At 27.4% G+C, this 18,347-nt stretch overlaps 2 protein-coding genes across 3 annotated transcripts; both read right to left on the bottom strand.

Annotated features, from left to right (window-relative positions):
• Positions 1–1,433: 1,433 nt before the first annotated feature.
• Positions 1,434–4,454, bottom strand: LOC112736599 (uncharacterized). 2 transcript variants are annotated; one of them, XM_025786119.3, is made up of 10 exons: positions 4,341–4,454; positions 3,733–3,832; positions 3,558–3,643; positions 3,341–3,388; positions 3,145–3,233; positions 2,970–3,023; positions 2,676–2,743; positions 2,486–2,535; positions 2,225–2,322; positions 1,434–1,939 (listed from the first exon to the last, which is right to left on the bottom strand). In XM_025786119.3, the coding sequence occupies exons 1-10, from the start codon at positions 4,420–4,422 to the stop codon at positions 1,835–1,837; spliced, it is 780 nt and encodes a 259-aa protein (XP_025641904.2). In that variant the 5' UTR covers positions 4,423–4,454; the 3' UTR covers positions 1,434–1,834. The 2 variants fall into 2 exon arrangements, with proteins under 2 accessions (XP_025641904.2, XP_029147210.2); XM_029291377.2 differs by lacking the exon at positions 3,341–3,388.
• A 453-nt stretch (positions 4,455–4,907) lies between these two features.
• On the bottom strand, positions 4,908–6,704 carry LOC112736600 (uncharacterized). The gene is made up of 3 exons (XM_025786120.3): positions 6,055–6,704; positions 5,837–5,966; positions 4,908–5,629 (listed from the first exon to the last, which is right to left on the bottom strand). The coding sequence occupies exons 1-3, from the start codon at positions 6,167–6,169 to the stop codon at positions 5,146–5,148; spliced, it is 729 nt and encodes a 242-aa protein (XP_025641905.1). The 5' UTR covers positions 6,170–6,704; the 3' UTR covers positions 4,908–5,145.
• Between the last annotated feature and the right edge of the window lie 11,643 nt (positions 6,705–18,347).

An 18,347-nucleotide genomic window follows, 5' to 3' on the forward strand; every position in this document is an offset into this window, starting at 1 on the left:
ATTTTATATTTGTATTTATTGTTTATATTTTTTATTTTAATATCAAATCTAACATTTCTATTAATATTTTCAAGTAATTTATTATCTTATAATTATATTTCTACCATTAATTATGTAGTCATGAATATTTATTCAATTTATTAAAAAAAACACAATTTCATTCTTTCTTTTTTATTTTATCTATTTCTACATTTCATAACTTATTCATTATAAAAATTCATATATACTAAAAAAGAATCTCATTTTTTTGTATCAATTATTCTTTTATTGAGTAATTTTTTTTCTTCCTATGATGCACTATTTCTGCTATTTGATTTTTTTTATAAACTATAAGACATTATTATTAATTATTGTACTCCATTCATCTATTTTTTTTATTTTGTTTCTATGTATTTAAGTTTTTATAATTTTTTATTATAAATTTTATTATTTTTATTGCATACAAGTTAATTTATCATAACTCTTTATATGTTGAACCTTTTCAATATTTAAAAAGCAGAAAAAAATATTGTTTTTTGTAACCTATGAAATGCAAAAGAGGATGAAAGACTATTTTTCACAACCTGTAAAAAAAACTTAGACCTATATTTTTAAAATTAAGTCCATTTTAAAGAAATTTACATTTTTTGAAAATGATAAGCAAATTTTTCAGCCGTAATTCTAACAATTTTTTTTCCTTCTGACTAGTGATCATTAATGTTTCCCTTTTCGTGCTAAATTTAAGGAAACCTTTTATTCATGCTATTGCAGGAAACATCTGCATTTGCACTTTCATCTGGGGTTGGAGCAGCAAATGCCTTGGTCTTTGAGATAGTGATGACATTTGGGACCCAAAGAAGGGTAACATTGGAATAATTGCACCAATTGCAATTGGCTTCATTGTTGGTGCAAATATCTTGGCTGGTGGTGCCTTTTTTTTTTTTTTTGGTAGTTGGTGGTGCCTTTGATGGTGCATCCATGAACCCAGCAGTGTTATTTGGGCCTGCTGTTGTTAGCTGGACCTGGGCCAACCATTGGGTCAATTGGGTTGGCCCATTTATTGGTGCAGGAATTGCTGCACTTGTCTATGAGCTTTTCTTCATCAACCAAAACACTCATGAGCAGCTTCCAACCACAGATTATTGAAAGACCTGAACTCCTGATGAAGGGTAAAACAGTAAAACCACACACTTGAATTTATTTATCAAAAGTGTGGTGGATGGTTTGTTTGGCTTCCCATATAGGTGTTTGATCTCTGTTGTTTTTGTGTGTACCTTGTAATATTTCCTTTTTCTCAAGATGTTGATTCCTGTTTACTTTGCAATGTTCTGTAAGAAAATATCATTTTATAAGGGTAATATGTTTCAAGTTTTGGCAAACTTTTAGTCAAACTCTACACTTCTTACATATGATCAACTGAAAGAGAAAAACCATTAATCTTGATACTAAAAGCATTGGACAAAAACCATTAATCTTGATACTAAAATCTGTAGTTTAACAAGCAACATACGCATTCTTCCAAAAGAGTGAACTAGTTTGAACTAGCTAACTTTCTAAGCTACTTTATTGAATATGTCAATAACTCAATATGAATCCACGTAAGGTAGAAATCAGCAGAGGTTACAGAACTACACATTCTCTAGCAAGCAAGAACTGCATTAGCTAGCATCATTACAATGTCAGTAAGTCAGAAAAAGATTCGTATATGCAAATACAAATCAGTGTCTGCAGTGCCCCCATTAAAGAAAGTTATTATCTCAGCTTGATTGAAACGAAACTATGTGTGTATATGGAACTAATAATACAAATTCAGAAGTTCAACAAGGTGTCAATAACAATCAAGATCAATGGCTCCTCACGCTCTTTTCTTATCTTGGCGCTTAAAGAGTTTTGAACGCCGCTGTCTGAACAAATGCAGATAAAGTTTGAGCCAAAGGAATGGATAAATGATAAGTACAACCTGATTCAAAGAAATGAAGCATAAATTAACACTTCACAAAGATAATTATGAACGAAATATATATAGCAAAGTATAAGTCAGGCCATTTATATATAACCACTCTTTCTAATTTCTATTTAATGCAAATTAAAGTACCAGCTCCATTTATAGGAAACACATCATAGCAGTTACCTTCGTTTTTTTTTTTCTTTTTTTCTTTTTTCTTTTGAAGGGATAATAGCCATAACTAAACTAGTTACAAGAGTAGATAATTGTTGAAATATCTAAACAAAATGTTAAACATACCTTAAGGAAATCATAGTAGCTAAATGGGAGGCCTGAAAAGGTTTCCGAATAGAGGTTCTTCTTCTTTACAATTGGAAGTGCCCGGTACATGATCCAAACTGCATGATATTTCACTGATCAGTTGCAATATTTAATATAATGAAAAAAAAAGAAAGAAAAGAAAACAGTTTGACATTACAATATGAAAGGAAAGGGTGAATTTTAAAGTCAACCAGAAACAAAATTCAGAAAACCAGATAGCCATATAATATATGAACTCACTTTCACCAGGACCTACTCCTAAAGGATACAGCACAATAAACGCAGTGTACCTAATTAAAAGATAAAACAAGTCAAGCTTAGACTTGAGAAAAAGTTGAAATGTATTGTGCTAATAACAGAACACTTTAAACTCAGATTTCAGTTAATTTATGTGACAGTCTGAGAAATTGTGATAAAATAGAAGATTTACCTGAGATAGGTTATCCAATAAGGGCAATTTCCAATGCAGCTAAAAGCATAATGTGAGTATCTAATGACCTGCATCTCCAAAGATTATTGCAGCACAATCATCTTTCTTATTAATAAATCTTATTAGGAAAATGGCCATGTCATGCATGTGCATATATAACACTATGTGCATCAGAACTTGGTAATGTTTTAGTAACTTATGACTGTTCACATGGCAAGGTCATGCTAGAAAATTAAATGAAACCAAACCAAACCAATCCAATCCAATCCATAGAATAATTAAAAATCAAATCACCTCGCTTATGCTCCATGCGAAAAAGGTGATAAAAACTGAAGGTAACTGCTGGACCTGCAGAAAGCATAATTTGCACAAAAGCTACATTACAATGAACAAGTTTTTTTCTTTTACCAAAATCTAAACCAAACATGACATTATTAATTGTATGGTGAAAGAGAAGAAAGTGAAGAACCTCATCAAGTTTGCTAACAATAGCAAGCAGAAAATGTGTCCTCCCTCCCCATTGCATGAGAGGAAGCAATGCTCCACTTGGCACAAGCCCTGAAAAGTTGCACAATTTAATTTCTGCATTGCAATGTAAATGTTGATAAAATGAAATTGGTTGCAAAGAATGTGATTTTGATTTTCGAGTGTAGAGTAAAACCCACCAATGGCTCCATGTATAACTTCCAAGAATGCAGCACATTGCAGAAAACCTAAATTGCATTGTTACGCTAAGAAATTAACCCTAAATAAAATCAGAAACACTTGTAAAATTGGATCTGTATACAGTTAAGATAGTAATTATGAATAAACAGTGGTGAATTGCTCATGACTAGGGTTTAAAGGAACGTGGGAAGGGTAGTTTGGGAATATGAAACTGACTTATCAATTTTCCAGCGGAGGAGTAAGCTCCGGCGACAGAAGAAGTGGATAGGAGGTTGCACAAAATCTGAAATGACGAAACAGCCCTGTGGATGGAACATAGTGGGAGCAATGAAGAAAGGGACAAAAAGGGAATTGAAAATTATGGAAGTGAAGGAAGGAGAAATGAAGTTACCAGCCAATTGCCTGAAGAGAGTTGTAAGAGAGGAGATACAATTTCGATAAGCCACCCATTCTTCCTCTTTTGCTATTCCTTTCTCTGCGCCTCACAAACACTGCCACATACTCAAGAAAATGAAATATTTAATTTTTTTTTATAAAATGAACAAATATCATTTTCTTGGAATTAAATATGTCCACAGTTGTGGTAACTATTAAGTAAAAAGAGTTACTATAACTAGAAATAGTTAGTTAAGTTCGTTAAGGGTGTGGTCAACTATTAGTTTGTTACTGTGTCTAACTCCAAAGTCCAACCCATGTAATATTTTTACTTTTGGATCAGAAATTATTTTCAAATATATAACTGTTATAAAACAAGAGGGTCAAAATAAATTTTATATATGGATTTAAAATTGATAATTTTATTTTAAAGCACCACTGCAAAATTTATATATTGATGAATTACACTCATTAAAGCACCACTGCAAAATTTATTTCTGAAATCAAGATTAAAGGATCAAAAGAAGAAAAACTCAATTAAAAGCACACTGATATTTTCAAAAACATGTGTGAAGTGTGATGTATGCCATTCATTGCAGTCCCTCACAGATAGAATTGCATTACCTGCAGTGGAGCTGTGGAGGGAGACTCCGTCAGCACCATTAAGGAGATGGACCAATAACCTTGGGCCTAATCTATGGCCCATCTTATCTTAATTGGTCACACAATAAATTAATTACTTTATTCATATGTGTGGTCTTGTTCTTTATTTATCCGTGGTGCCATCTTACATTATTCTAATTGGAAATCTATACAATTATTCACGCACTAGCTACCTAGTGGCTACAAATATTTTTAAATAAAGTTGCGCCATATGTAAACACATTATTATAAAATAGTTTAATTATTCTGTTACTTCTATTGTTTCATAAAATTTTTAATTAAGTTTTTATACCTTTTTTTTTAATTAGTTATACCAAATTTTTTTTTCAATTAAGTCCCTCTTAGTAGTAATTCGCTTAATTTTATAGAAATCTAACTAAAAAAAATAATTGATATAGAGACCTAAATGAAAAAGAAAAAAAATGTAGGGACCAAATTAAAAAAAATTAGTACAAAAATTCAATTCAAAAATATATAAAGACCTAATTAAAATTTTTACAAAACTATAAAAAACAGAAAACAGCAAAATAATTAAACCTTATAAAATTAAAAGCTTGAATTTGCATTGCCTGTTGATATTTTACATTGATAAGAACATTTAACATACAAACACTGACACGACACTAAGGTAGTGAAGGTGCATGATCCAGATCCATCATCCATCCATTAGATTACAGCTGTGTCACACCATAAGACTGACACGTGGCGCGTATTTATACATACATGAACTTAATTTTTGTGAAAAAAGAAAAAAGAATCCTCCTAATTAAGTGGTTAAGAGTGGTTCATAGGAAGAAGGGAATAAGACTTTACTTTGTTCTTGTTCTTGATTATCCATGATCATCCATAGTGGCAGTGGTTCTGAAGAAGAAGAAGAAGAAGAAATAAAGTTGTTGTGTTGTTCAGACATGGCGATATCATTCCATATATCATCCATAGAGTAATCATCATCAACAACATTGTTACTATCACTATTAATTATTATTCCATCATCTTCTTTCACCATCGTGTTAGTGATGTTGTTGTTATTACCATTATGCCCTCCAGTGTCGTAGAAGCTCTCTTCCCCAATATCCTTGTTGGAAGAAGATGAGGACTGGTAACTCGTAGACGAAGATGATGGAGATGATTGGGTGGTTGCAGGTGCACGCTTCTTCTCCTGTGCCTTCTGCTTCCTCATCTGAGTCCTCCAAAAGTTCTTGATCTCATTGTCTGTTCGCCCTGGCAACTTCCTTGCAATTCTTGACCACCTGCGTTAATATATTCAATTATTGTACGACTCTAATCTATTATTAAAATAATAATAAAATTATTATTTGATAGTTATAAATCACAAAAATTGTTGATCCTAACATTTTTTTTAGTTAAATCTATCAAATTATTTAACATATTTTACTATCAAGTTAACTGCATCTGAATTTTCACGAAAATAAAGATAGGGAGTAATGAAAGCAAACCTATTTCCCCATTTGGAGTGAAGGTGCATGACAAGTTGTTGTTCGTGGGGAGACATCTTACCATGTTTGAGACCAGGATGGAGATAATTAACCCATCGCAACCTGCAACTCTTACCTGTCCTATTCAAACCTACGACGAAGAAGGACGTACAAAATCATATATATGTATGTATTTTGATTATGTTTATATTGTATCTTATCGCCCGCCACCTTCAAACCTGAAACCTTAGCTATAAAGTCCCATCTACGATCCCCAAATAAGCCAACATATGACACAAGTTTGAAGTCCTCTTGTTCGGTCCAAGGACCCTTTCGGAATTCCTCTTCAACCATCTTCTCTCTCTCTCTCTCTCTACACACCCTCTTTAATTTCTTCTGTGTGGGAATGATTGAAACTTGGAGATGAATTGTGGGGAGTTATGCTGCCACTCCCACTCTATATATGTATGTGTGTGTGCTTGCTCTCTCTCTCACAACTTAACTCTGCTTTATTTTAAATGAGGAGTGATAGGGGATTTCAACTTTTTTTTTTAACAATTAACAAGTAAAGTATGATCTCTTACTATTAATTTTATGAGTGGGATCAAAAATAAATATAAGAGAGAACAATGAAGAGTTAAAAATCACATTTTACACTCTCAATTTTTTTTAACAATTGAAAAAATCTATTTCCAAATAATAGAAACAACAGATTTTATGATTTGTATCTAATAATATAAAATTATTTATTTTTTATTTACTGATTAAATAATTAATCAAATTTTAATAAAAATACTTTCACCGGACTTTTTCATTTTGAATTCTTAATTCATAATATATGAGCAAGTTTGCATATCCACCGCTCCTCTTCACTCATCATTTATTTTGCAACTCACTTGTAAATAATAGTACACTTTAAATATGTTATATATTTCTTAAGAAAATTAAATTGATAAAGAAAATTAAAGGGATCCAAGACAGCAAAAGTTCGGTCTCTATAGATTAATTATCATCAATTGCGTAATTATTAATTTGTTGAGAAAAAAATAAAAAATTAATTGTTAGTTAATTAATATTAGGTATTTATTTTTTAATTATAAATTTCTTGTGAGGATTTAAAATTTAAAATTAAAAATTTATACCCAAAAATAATATTTAAAAAAATTAACTGATAATAACAAAAAAATATTATTTTATTTTGTATCTTTAATTTCTTATTCGGAACTTTATATATGCAGTGATAATAATTTAATTTATATAAGAAAGTATTACATTAATTTGGTATATCTTCAATTTTTATTATTAAAAGAGTACTGAATTAGTACTTTATATTGTTATTGCGTAGATTTTGAAGTCTTGATCATTATTTAGTTTAGCAGATAGATTTTTATTTTTTCGGTTATTATTTAATTTCCCCTTGCTTTTGGGCCATCACTGATTTGTCATGTTAATCATTTATATCTAGAAATCTAGCTAGATGATTCAAGCTAACACTAATGCCAGTGTGTGCCACTATTTATTATTCGTCCTCCCCATTGTTGACTTCTTGTTCCCATTTTGTTTGTTTATTGCATATGATCAATGAAAACTGAAAAGATGTAATAATAAGAAATCAATTAATGCTAATACAAAATTAACTTGCTCAATTTCATGAGAAAAATTATTATATATAATAATAATTGTGTAAACAATTTGATGGGTTTGTAAAAAAAATGTTTAGTGAGTGGTGAATCAAGTTGTATTCATCTAAGTGTGTTTAATTATATTATATGATTTATCTTTATTTAAAGTTAGTGTGAGATTTTTGTCTTTTTTGTTTTCAACTAAAGACACTAATTTAAATACTTTTTATAATAAACATACCAAATTTTAATGTTCTAATAATATATTTGTTTTACATTTATTAAAATAAAAAATATTAAAACTTCTACAAATAATAATCATAACATATATTTGTAAAACACACAATTACTATATAAACCTAATAAGTAATTATCCAATGGACCACCACATATTATTGTATGTTTAATTTTGAGATATTTAGCTATTATAAAACTAAAATAAAATGTGAATATATATAGTAGTGCGTGAAATTAAATAGTATGGAACAAATCTCAAAAAAGAAATGGGTGGAGGGGAATGGCTCAATGATGCAAGTTGACCATTGTATACACAATTTGATCGATTATTGTGTCCCTTGGGCCTTGATTATTAGTAATTAACTAATTATATTTTTGTAGCTGAGAGATATATGAAGATACTAGAAAGGTGAAGCTTTCTAAAAGAAGAAAGGTCATGATTGATGAAGTGGACAAATCATACTTTAGACAAGTGGAGAGTAGGATGAAATCATTAATCTTTAATTACTATTCTCACAATATTAAAATGTACATAGATATGGGTTTTTAGTTTAATTTTAGCCCTCCCTATATTCTTAGCTTGCTTAGGCTGGAACCATGAATGACTACTTTTGGTTATTCCACTTCACCTCTTCAAGAGGAGATTAAAAAAAAAGGGAAGTTACTACTAGCTAGATGAATATATATGTCATCAACTTTATAGATTTGTTAAATTAAAGTTAGTTACTACTTACTACTAACAAATTAAAATAGCTTTGATCAATAATTACTAGCGGCTAAAATTAAAATTGTAATCATTATTTTTTTATCAAAAAATTTTATAATAAAATTAATAACTAAAAATAGTCAAAACTTATTTTATTTATCGTTCATTAATTATTACTAAAATTAATAAATATTAAATAAAATAAATTTAATTTTTTTTTCTAGATTATAAATAAGATATCAAAGCTGATTATATCAAGTTTTAGGGTATATATAAACAAGGTAATTGACACTTGATTAGGGATAGTGGGTTCAGAGATTTTCTTATTCAATTTTGCTACGTTACTAACAGTATTTTTGTCAATTTCTGCTAACTCTTATTTATAACTGTATTTAATATAAGTGTTTTTATGCATGTGTCTAATAAAAATATATTTTTTATAGTTATATTTAATAAAAGTGTCTTTATAGATATATTTTTTAGATATATCTCTTTATATATATGTGTTTAAAATATAATAATTAATTATTGTTAGCAATAAATTAGCAGATAATATATTGGTACCTATACTTTTCCTATTTCTTATGAAGGAGGGCCGGCCAGAAATAATTCAAGTTTTTCTCTTAATTTAAAAAAAAAAAGTAAAAGAAAGTAATGTGAAATAAGAATTTGTATTCAACAGAAAAAAAATATATAGAATCTCCGTAAAATAATTAATAAGATCAACATCTATATTATACTATGGATTTTCGGTAAAACTTGCATTGCTTTTCTGTTTGAGTTTTAATATATTTCAAAAAAAAATGTTACGAGATTAATATTTTTAATCAATGTTAATCAATATTTTAGACTAATATTTTATTTTTGTATTATTAGAATTTAGAATATAAAATTTAAAATTTAAAAAATATTTAGTATTTAGTATTTAGAATGGATAAGTATAGAACAAATAATAATTTCATTAGTCATATAATATATTTTTTTTCAATTTAAACATGGTTTTGGTTCGCTAGAAAGATCTGAAACAAATCTCATTCAGAAACTAATTAAGTGGAGGAGGGAATAATTAATTAAGATAATAATAATTAACTAAACCACAACAAGACACTCAATGTATTATAATTGGATGCAAAATTCAGGCCTGAATTCCCCGTGCGATTCTCATTGGGCACTACAGCAATTATCAGATTGAGGGGGTACTAATCACGAATTATAAATTAATTAATCAACGTGATAAGTAGAAGAAAGAAGAAACTAGATATCTAGAGTAGTGGGATGTGGCATCACTGCAATCTGTATATGTTAATTATATACAAAAACCACTTAGTAAATTAATTACTACATACAATGCAAATGCAAGTTAAGTCCTTAATTAGAATTAAAATTAAACTCCATTAATACTATAAAAATTGTAGCATATGAATGCTTTGATAATATGAGGTTAAGATGTTTGTGAGTGGGAAAATATATTCTTCAAAGATGAGTAGTAGCGTGGATGCCACCAAATTATTGTGGGTTGACCACTAGGGTTTATTATCTTCTTATTAATTGGTTTCTCTTTCTTTCCATCTTAAAGGATTTAATTATTAGAACTAGAAGCTAACTAGTGATAAAGGTTAATTATGTGAATTACCGATAAACATTAACACACACACTATATATATATAATACTAATTCGACAGACTAAAAATTAATTTATCACATATTAAAATTTTATTTAAAATATAGTATTGATCAATAAATTATTATTATATACAAAAAATAAAATTTAAATTCATAATATTTATTTAAGTAGATAAATTAACTAACCATTTAACCGATGTAAGTTAGTTAATTATTGTATATATAATCGTGCATCTTTAAAAGTAAAGTATCGTTTTTGTCTCCAACGTTTGGGGTAAGTCCCAAAGTTGTCCCTAACGTTTCAATCGTCCTATTTAAGTCCCTAACGTTTTAAAACTGACTCAATGTTATCCTGCCGTTAGGGATCCGTTAACAGAATTGACGGCGGGACAAAATTGAGACGATTTTGAAACGTTAGGAACTTAAATAGAACGAAAACGTTAGAGACAAAAACGATACATAAAAATAAATTTTAATTTAATTTTATCTTTTAATAATATTAATTTTTTATTGTACATAGTATTTAATTATTTTTTAATTACATCTAAATAAATTACACTTAATCACATTACTTTCATTTTAAATAAATTTATTTTTTTATAATTTTAAAGAATTTTGATACATTAAAGACAAAAGGTATAATTTATATTTTATTGTATATATATTATTTTTTTCTACAAGTTTATATACTAGTCATTCTACAAACATTTCATGATAACTAAAAATTTTTAAGAGTAAAATTATGAAAAAAATTAATTTATTTAAAATGAAAGTAATATGATTAAGTGTAATTTACTTAGATGTGATTAAAAAATAATTGAATACTATGTATAATAAAAAATTGATATTATTGAAAGATAAAATTAAAATTTATTTCTATATATCATTTTCGTCCCTAACGTTTTCGTCTTATTTAAGTCCATACCATTTCAAAATCGTCTCAATTTTGTCCCGCCGTCAATTCTGTTAACGGACCCCTAACGACAGGACAACATTGAGTCAGTTTTGAAACTTTAGGGACTTAAATAGGACGATTAAAAAGTTAGAAACAACTTTAAGACTTATCCCAAATGTTAAAGACAAAAATGATACTTTACTCCATCTTTAAATAATGGTGTCATGTGGTATGAGCTTTTTATCATGTGTTGATTAATTTATTGCCATTGTTAGATTGCCCATTACTAATTTGGGACTGGTGAATCCCATGTAGCAGCCTTTATTTCAATTGTTTTTCAATATAATTGTCTCTTTATAAAAAAGTATAGATGAATAATTTTTAATTAATCAACTTTAAATAACTGTAATTAATAATTATTAATTTTATATTTTTTTAAAAATAAAATTTAAATCATCATTAATTAATGTAAAGTATAATTTAAAAATATTTATTAGTTTATTATTGATTAAATCTCTGTTAGATACCTAATGAGATTACTCTTTATAGTGGTGTTAGACTGTTAGCTGTACTTTTGTGTTCTGCTTCTATGCAAATGGCCAACAAGCATGGCAACACAAAGAAAAATACTAATATATAATTAGAGTATTTAATAGATATATATGTTGGTAATATTCATGTTTTTTTTATATAATGGTATATGTACACTAAAATTAGCTACTAAAGTTAGTCACCAATATAAAATATATGTTGAAATATAAATATATATTAAAATAAATTAAATTATATATATATTTATACACAAATATATTGACAGATAATTTTAGTAACTGATTTTGGTATATAATAACATATTTAAATATTTTAATATTATAAATAGAAATAGGAGAATGCAAGTAAACGCAATATGTGGGTTCAAATCTTTAGAAATCAAGTTAAATACGAACGTGGGAGAACCAAGGTAGTAGCAATCAAGAAATGAAGATTAAGTTGAAGACAATTGTCTACAAATAAAATATAAAAAATGGATGAAGGAACTTCCATATGACAATTCATACACACATAAGTTATGAGAAATTTTGAGTCACACTGATGCAAAAGAAAAAAGATGCAGTGCCAATATATATGAATATTAAGAGTCAATTTCATTTGTTCTAGTTTGTTCAATTTCAGTTCCCTTTTAATTCTTTCTTTGATGTTCTTTTAATTTATTTCCCAGCATTCAAGTCATTCTTCCACTTTTAGTTTCAAATTCATTTACATTCATGCTTGATTTGTAAACTTATTTTACAGGAAGTATTAATTAGGATCTTAAAAGTTGTGATTTTTATACTTGGATTAGTTACCATAATAAGTTTTGATTACAGTAGAGTTGAACTTTAAGATTGATTTAGAAGAGTTTTGGTTACGGTAGAGTTGAACTTCAAGACAAATTTCTCTCCCTTTTCTTTTTTGTAGACGTTCATCAGGATGACAGTTTTCTGGTATTTTCAGTGAGTAAAAACTGATTTTCAATGAGTATTTTCAGTGAGTCTGATGACAGTTTTTCGGTATTTTCAGTGAGTGAAAACTGTATAGACGTCGTATGTAGAGACAAACTATCTTTATATGTGTTATTATATTTAAATCTAATGCGTCTATCAAACATTAGCATTAACGGATGAGATTAAGTTATTAATAATTTATAAATAATTACAATTAGGTTACAATAGAAGTTAAATTACAATAAACTTCCAACATGATTTACCTTTTTATTCAAACTTTGTCAAAAATTTGTTTGTAAATCTATTCAATAATATCAGTTTATTTATTTTTCACTATTTGCAAAATTAATTTCAACATTTAGTTGATAAATTTTGAATTAAACTCTCTTTTAAAAAAGTTATATCTGCTCCTTAAATTAAAATTTTAATATAAATTTAATCAATACTTTCCGTAAAAAAAAAAAAAAAAATCAAAATCCAAACGAAACAACCATATAATAACTTGGAACTTGGAAGTAAGAAGGCAAAGTGAATTACTCATTTTGTCATTCCGTTTTCAAACCTAAAGCAACAACTACTAATAAGAACTATTATTATTATAAAGTTTAAATTATAGTGTGATCTACTTTTGATTTATTAATTAGTACGGATTTCAATGTGAATATCTAGTGATTAGGAAAAGGAACATCCCAAGAGGTACATTTTATATGGCGCCAACGAATTAAATTGGACCACCGTGAATCTCAAGATAACTCTGATGTCAATGATCATGTATCATGCAAATAGATTTAGTTATTGCTCTATCGGTTCTGAATATCATATAAATAAGTATAAATTTAACATTATAGTTCAAATATAATTGTCTATGATAAAAACGGATATTATTTCGACCAAAATTAATTAGTGGTGGATAATAGGAGTGACAATGGGTAGGATAGGGTAGGGTTTGGATCTAATCCTAATTCTACCTGCGGGTTGAGATTTTTATTTAAATTCAATCTTATCCTATTTGCGGATTGAGAATATCCAAACTCTAACCCTACCCGTTCTTAATCCGCGGGTACCCGATCCTACCCGCGGGTTACAAAAAATATACAACATTATTATATAATTTGATGATAATTTAAAATAGAACTGATTTTTTTTAATGGTTAAGGATCTTTTGTATTTAATGAGAAGTCTTTGATTCAATATCCACTTAAAACATATTTTTATATAAATATATAACATAAACATATATAGAATGCGAGTTAATCGAATATGATTGAAACTCAACTCGCACCTTACCCGATCCTACCCTATTTGTTGCGGATTGAATTGACAACACTACCTGATCGGATGCGATCGAATTAGATACCTGCAGGTAGGGTACATATTGCCATCCCTAGTGGCAGGGATAGCACCCGCAACTTATCATGCTTATTATTATTATTGTTAATCTCTAAAATTAAATAAGCAACAGAAATAAAGTGACACTGACTGAGACCTATAATAACGTGTACCCCCATATTCACATGTTGGGTACGTGGTTTAATGGGATATATAGATGCATATACAAATTGGTTTCACCAATCATCATACTAGAAAGTTGAAGTTGTTAATGATTATATATAGTGCAATTTACTTTTTGCTGTTATCCAAAGTTTAGGGGAACGTGGACATCATTAAATAATGCTCTCTAAGCTCTTCTTGTGCTGCAATAAGTAGAGAACTAGAGATGTTGCCTTGTAACTATATATGGACACTCTAAATCTAACATTCACATTAAAATCTATACACATTAAACAAGATTGATGTATTAATACTATAAATAGTTTTACACCGTTATTTAATTAAATTTATATATTTAGATAATTTTTAAAGAATAATATTATATAATTAACAAAACTTATTATTTTTTGTCAATATTTAGCTAATTCTAAAATCTAAATACTAAAATCATAATTATATATTCTAAACCATAAATTTTAATAGTATTGAAATAAAATATTAGCCTAAAATATTGGATAATATTAATAAACTGTATTGACCTCTTAATATTTCTTTTTTTAATTAATAAATTTACAAATTAGTTACTTTTATTAATATAATAATACACTATTAATTATCTGTATTTTTTTTATACTAAAAATATATGAAAGTTAAATTTTTAAATCAATATGCAATGATAATCAAGATCTATGTGACTTGGTGATAAGTGATTAATGGATATATTAATTATATGTAGAGAATATCTGCTGTCATTATTAGTCATTATAATCTCACCAATTAGATATACTTTATTTCATACTACAAGAATAAATAACTAATTAAATACTTGCTTTCACAACCCTGGCCTAATGATGCGATAATCTTAACTTACACAACTAATTTAATTTGTGGGGCGTCCAACACATTAGGCTTTTCTACAGCACTGTTTCTTTCTGAATTAACCATCTAACCTGTAATAATTTAAAAGATAGATCTTATTCTATTTAAAACTAATTTATTAGTTTAATTTGATTGATTATAATATGTGTGAGTATGGATATTGGAAATCGAAGGAGAAACATCATAATTTATAGTTTATTAAAGGGAATAAAAGACCCCTCTTTTTCTATGGTATTAAAAAATTGGAAAAATATAGCTACCAATTTATTATCAACAATAATTAATTATTATATTTTAAACACATATATAAAGAGATACATCTAGAAAATATATTTATAAAAATACTTCTATTAGACACAGTTATAAAAAATATATTTTTATTAGACACATTTACAAAAATACTTCTATTAAACACAATTATAAATAAGAGTTGACAGAAGTTGGCAGAAATGTTGTTGGTAACACAGCGAAATTGTAAAAAATTATTCTCCCTTCTATATGGTGATAGCTTTTTTTTTTCTTCAATTTTCTAAAACTTAGACATCATCCAAACAGTGATTTATTCTTCTTCTAAACCATTTTTTCCTCTCCACCCCTTTTCATAACCCAACATACATGAACCTCACAAAACAAAAGCTAAGGAATCTAGCAAATTAAAGTTTCCAAGACAAAAATAATTGATTAACATTTGGCAAATTTATCTCTTGTTTGGCCATCCATATATACTAATTAGAATCATCAATTGGACATATTTGTCCTTATGTGTGAAAGGTATAGGAATAATGAGATTCTCAACAAATTAAATCCTTCTTTGGGCCTAATAACTAGAAGGGATATCATTAACATTAGTTTCTTTGGAGGCAGATATTTAAGCCTAATCTTCTCCTAATTAATGGGCCCATCTAACTAAGTCTCCATTAGTAATAATGCTTGTGCATGATTTGACGTGTAAAATGTCACTTCTCACGTAAGAAGGTTTTGGTTGGATCAAAATCATGTAACATGGTGCATTTGTGCGTAATGAAGCACTTGCACTAATAAGCCCATAAAAAAAAAAATTAGCAAAAAGTATTTTAAATAGATTGTTTTAAGAGAATAATCGTTGAATTTTATTTTTTACGATGAATGAATAAAAACTTAAAAAATTATTTATATATATATATATATATATATATATATATATATATATATTTTGAACTTTCTAATTAATGTATTCGCCATTGAGATATTTACTAGCAATACTTATTATTCTCTCTTCATGAGTTTGGGTGGGAGTATGGGCTTTTGTCTATAATCAGACACGACCCAAAAAAAAAAAAAAAAAAAAGCAGTACCAAATACTTCAACAGTAGACTAAATTAAATTTGAGTATGTGTCTAATACTCTAATCCATAGCAAAGACAAAAGCATAAATCACCAACCAAACAAACAAAAAACAAACGCACACGTTGAATTGGTCTTGTCCAACTAATTACGAAGATAGTATTTGGAAGAGAGACCGGAATTAAAATAAGTTTTAGTATTGTATTTGGTGTAAAGTAAGAAATAGAAATAGAGATTAAAATAAGAATAAAGTTTTAATAATTTAATTTGTACAAAGGATAAAATTAAAATTAATTAATTGAAATGAGATATTTTAGGTATAAAATGTTATTAAAGTTTTAATCTCCGTCCCAAAAATTTTAGTTTCATGTGTCTCCACTTTTTGGAGGTACTGAAATACTTAAATTTTAGGAACAGAGACTAAAATTTTAGTATCAATTTCTAAACCATCAAACATGATACTTAGTCCTAGTCTCTTAATCTCCGTCTCAATACCTCAAAACAAATGCTACCAAAAAAATCTGTTACACTTCGTTCGAAAAAAAAGACTGAAATTGAAAGATTAAAACTAGTAATAGGTAGAGTATAATAGAATTTGGATTCTACCATAATCCTATTTTTAGAGCTTGATTTTTTTTTTAATTCAATACTACTTTATCTTTAGGGTTGAGAATCCTAGTCCTACCCATATTCTAAAGTTCTCAATCCTACCTTGAATCAAAATTTTTCAAACAAATATAAAATTCAATCATTCCATGTTTCATACATATTAATAAAATAAAAAAATTAAAATAAAAATTAAAATAATAAAATCTTAAAAAAATCTAACATAAAATTATAAATAATATAAATCATCAAATTCTTAATAAAATTAAAATAACACAAATAAAAATAAATATCTTGTTACTCTTCTTTTAAATAAAAATAAACATTACTCTTTAATGAGAGTATTTTTATAAAAAAATATTTAAAAAATTTTAGTTTTTGATCCATCTCTAAAAATTTTAATTTCCTATCTCTATTTTTCTAAAAATATTAAAAAAATTAAAATTTTATATCTTAAGACTAAAATTTGAATTCAAATATCTTACCATTAAACATAATACTCAATTTCAGTTTTCAATTTTAGTCCTAATTTCAAAAAACAAATAAAGCCTTATTGATGTGTATATTTTTTTTTTCCCTAAAATTTGAATAACAGATTTTAGTTAAAGAATCAAGATTCTCATCACTTGAACCATCTTATATTAGTACCAATGAAAGAGATTGACTTACATTGAAATTGAATATTGCTCCAATAAACCAAGTTTCATTGTTTCAAAATATAATGAGAATATTGACATTACATGAATTTACATGATAAATATAAATAATCATGGTTTTAAGACGTGAATCATTATTACATACATCACTAATAATAATTTATAAGAAAGTAGCACTATGCAACTCGTGACTTTTATAAAAAATTAAAAACAATCAAGGTAAATGATAAAAGAATTGCGCTTACATTAATGAAGTAGAGTCAACAGCAGGTGACTAGGTGGGAACATACGATAATGTCGGTGTGCAGAGATAAGTTGTTGAGAAATCGAGGGAAATTTTGAAGCCATAGATTTAATGTATTTATTTGTCTACTTTTTATTTATTAAATATGTAAAATAATAAAAAAATGTAAATTTAGTTAAATAATAAATATTTTCATCTAACATTTTAAATTTAAAAATAATGAAATTTAATTTTAGAAAAATAAAATTTAGGCACTAAATTACCACAAAAAAAATTATATGAAAAAATTATTAATATTTCATAAAAAATTATTAATATTCCTACCAATTTTTTTAAGAAGAAGAGTGTTAAGGGGTCAGTAATTTTTGTGATTTGTAACCATCAAATAGTCATCAATGATGGTTTTAATGGTGTGAAATTGGTGTGAGATTTCATCTAATGACTCACTTTTTTTTACTGGTTACATGCTAGTCAAAATTTAATAAAATTACTGACTTTTTAGATTCACGTCAACTTTTTCAACACGTGGAGACGTGTTGTTAGTCTGCCTGGATACAGGAGATAATACATGTTCCGAAAATAGACGTTATAAATATGAAGGTCCATTAAATTCGACTCAAACACTCCTCTAACTTAATAAACGTGAATAGAAAAAGAAAGAGAATATGGAGAGAGGCAGAGAGAGAGTGTTGCGAGGATATAAAGAAAGAATAGGGTGAGCAAGAGAAACAGAGAGCGTTTAATGAGCTTGAAGGAAGAAATAGTT

The sequence above is a fragment of the Arachis hypogaea genome, chromosome 13 (assembly GCF_003086295.3).
Source record: "Arachis hypogaea cultivar Tifrunner chromosome 13, arahy.Tifrunner.gnm2.J5K5, whole genome shotgun sequence".
Taxonomy (NCBI): domain Eukaryota; kingdom Viridiplantae; phylum Streptophyta; class Magnoliopsida; order Fabales; family Fabaceae; genus Arachis; species Arachis hypogaea.

Coding starts and splice junctions, on each gene's coding strand:
- LOC112736599 (XM_025786119.3), bottom strand. CDS start 4,422: ATGGGCCATAGATTAGGCCCAAGGTTATTGGTCCATCTCCTTAATGGT. Junction 3,833..4,340: donor CCTCCACAGCTCCACTGCAG/GTAATGCAATTC, acceptor AGTATGTGGCAG/TGTTTGTGAGGCGCAGAGAA. Junction 1,940..2,224: donor GCTACTATGATTTCCTTAAG/GTATGTTTAACA, acceptor TCTTTGAATCAG/GTTGTACTTATCATTTATCC.
- LOC112736600 (XM_025786120.3), bottom strand. CDS start 6,169: ATGGTTGAAGAGGAATTCCGAAAGGGTCCTTGGACCGAACAAGAGGAC. Junction 5,967..6,054: donor CTTTATAGCTAAGGTTTCAG/GTTTGAAGGTGG, acceptor TCTTCGTCGTAG/GTTTGAATAGGACAGGTAAG. Junction 5,630..5,836: donor CACTCCAAATGGGGAAATAG/GTTTGCTTTCAT, acceptor ATATTAACGCAG/GTGGTCAAGAATTGCAAGGA.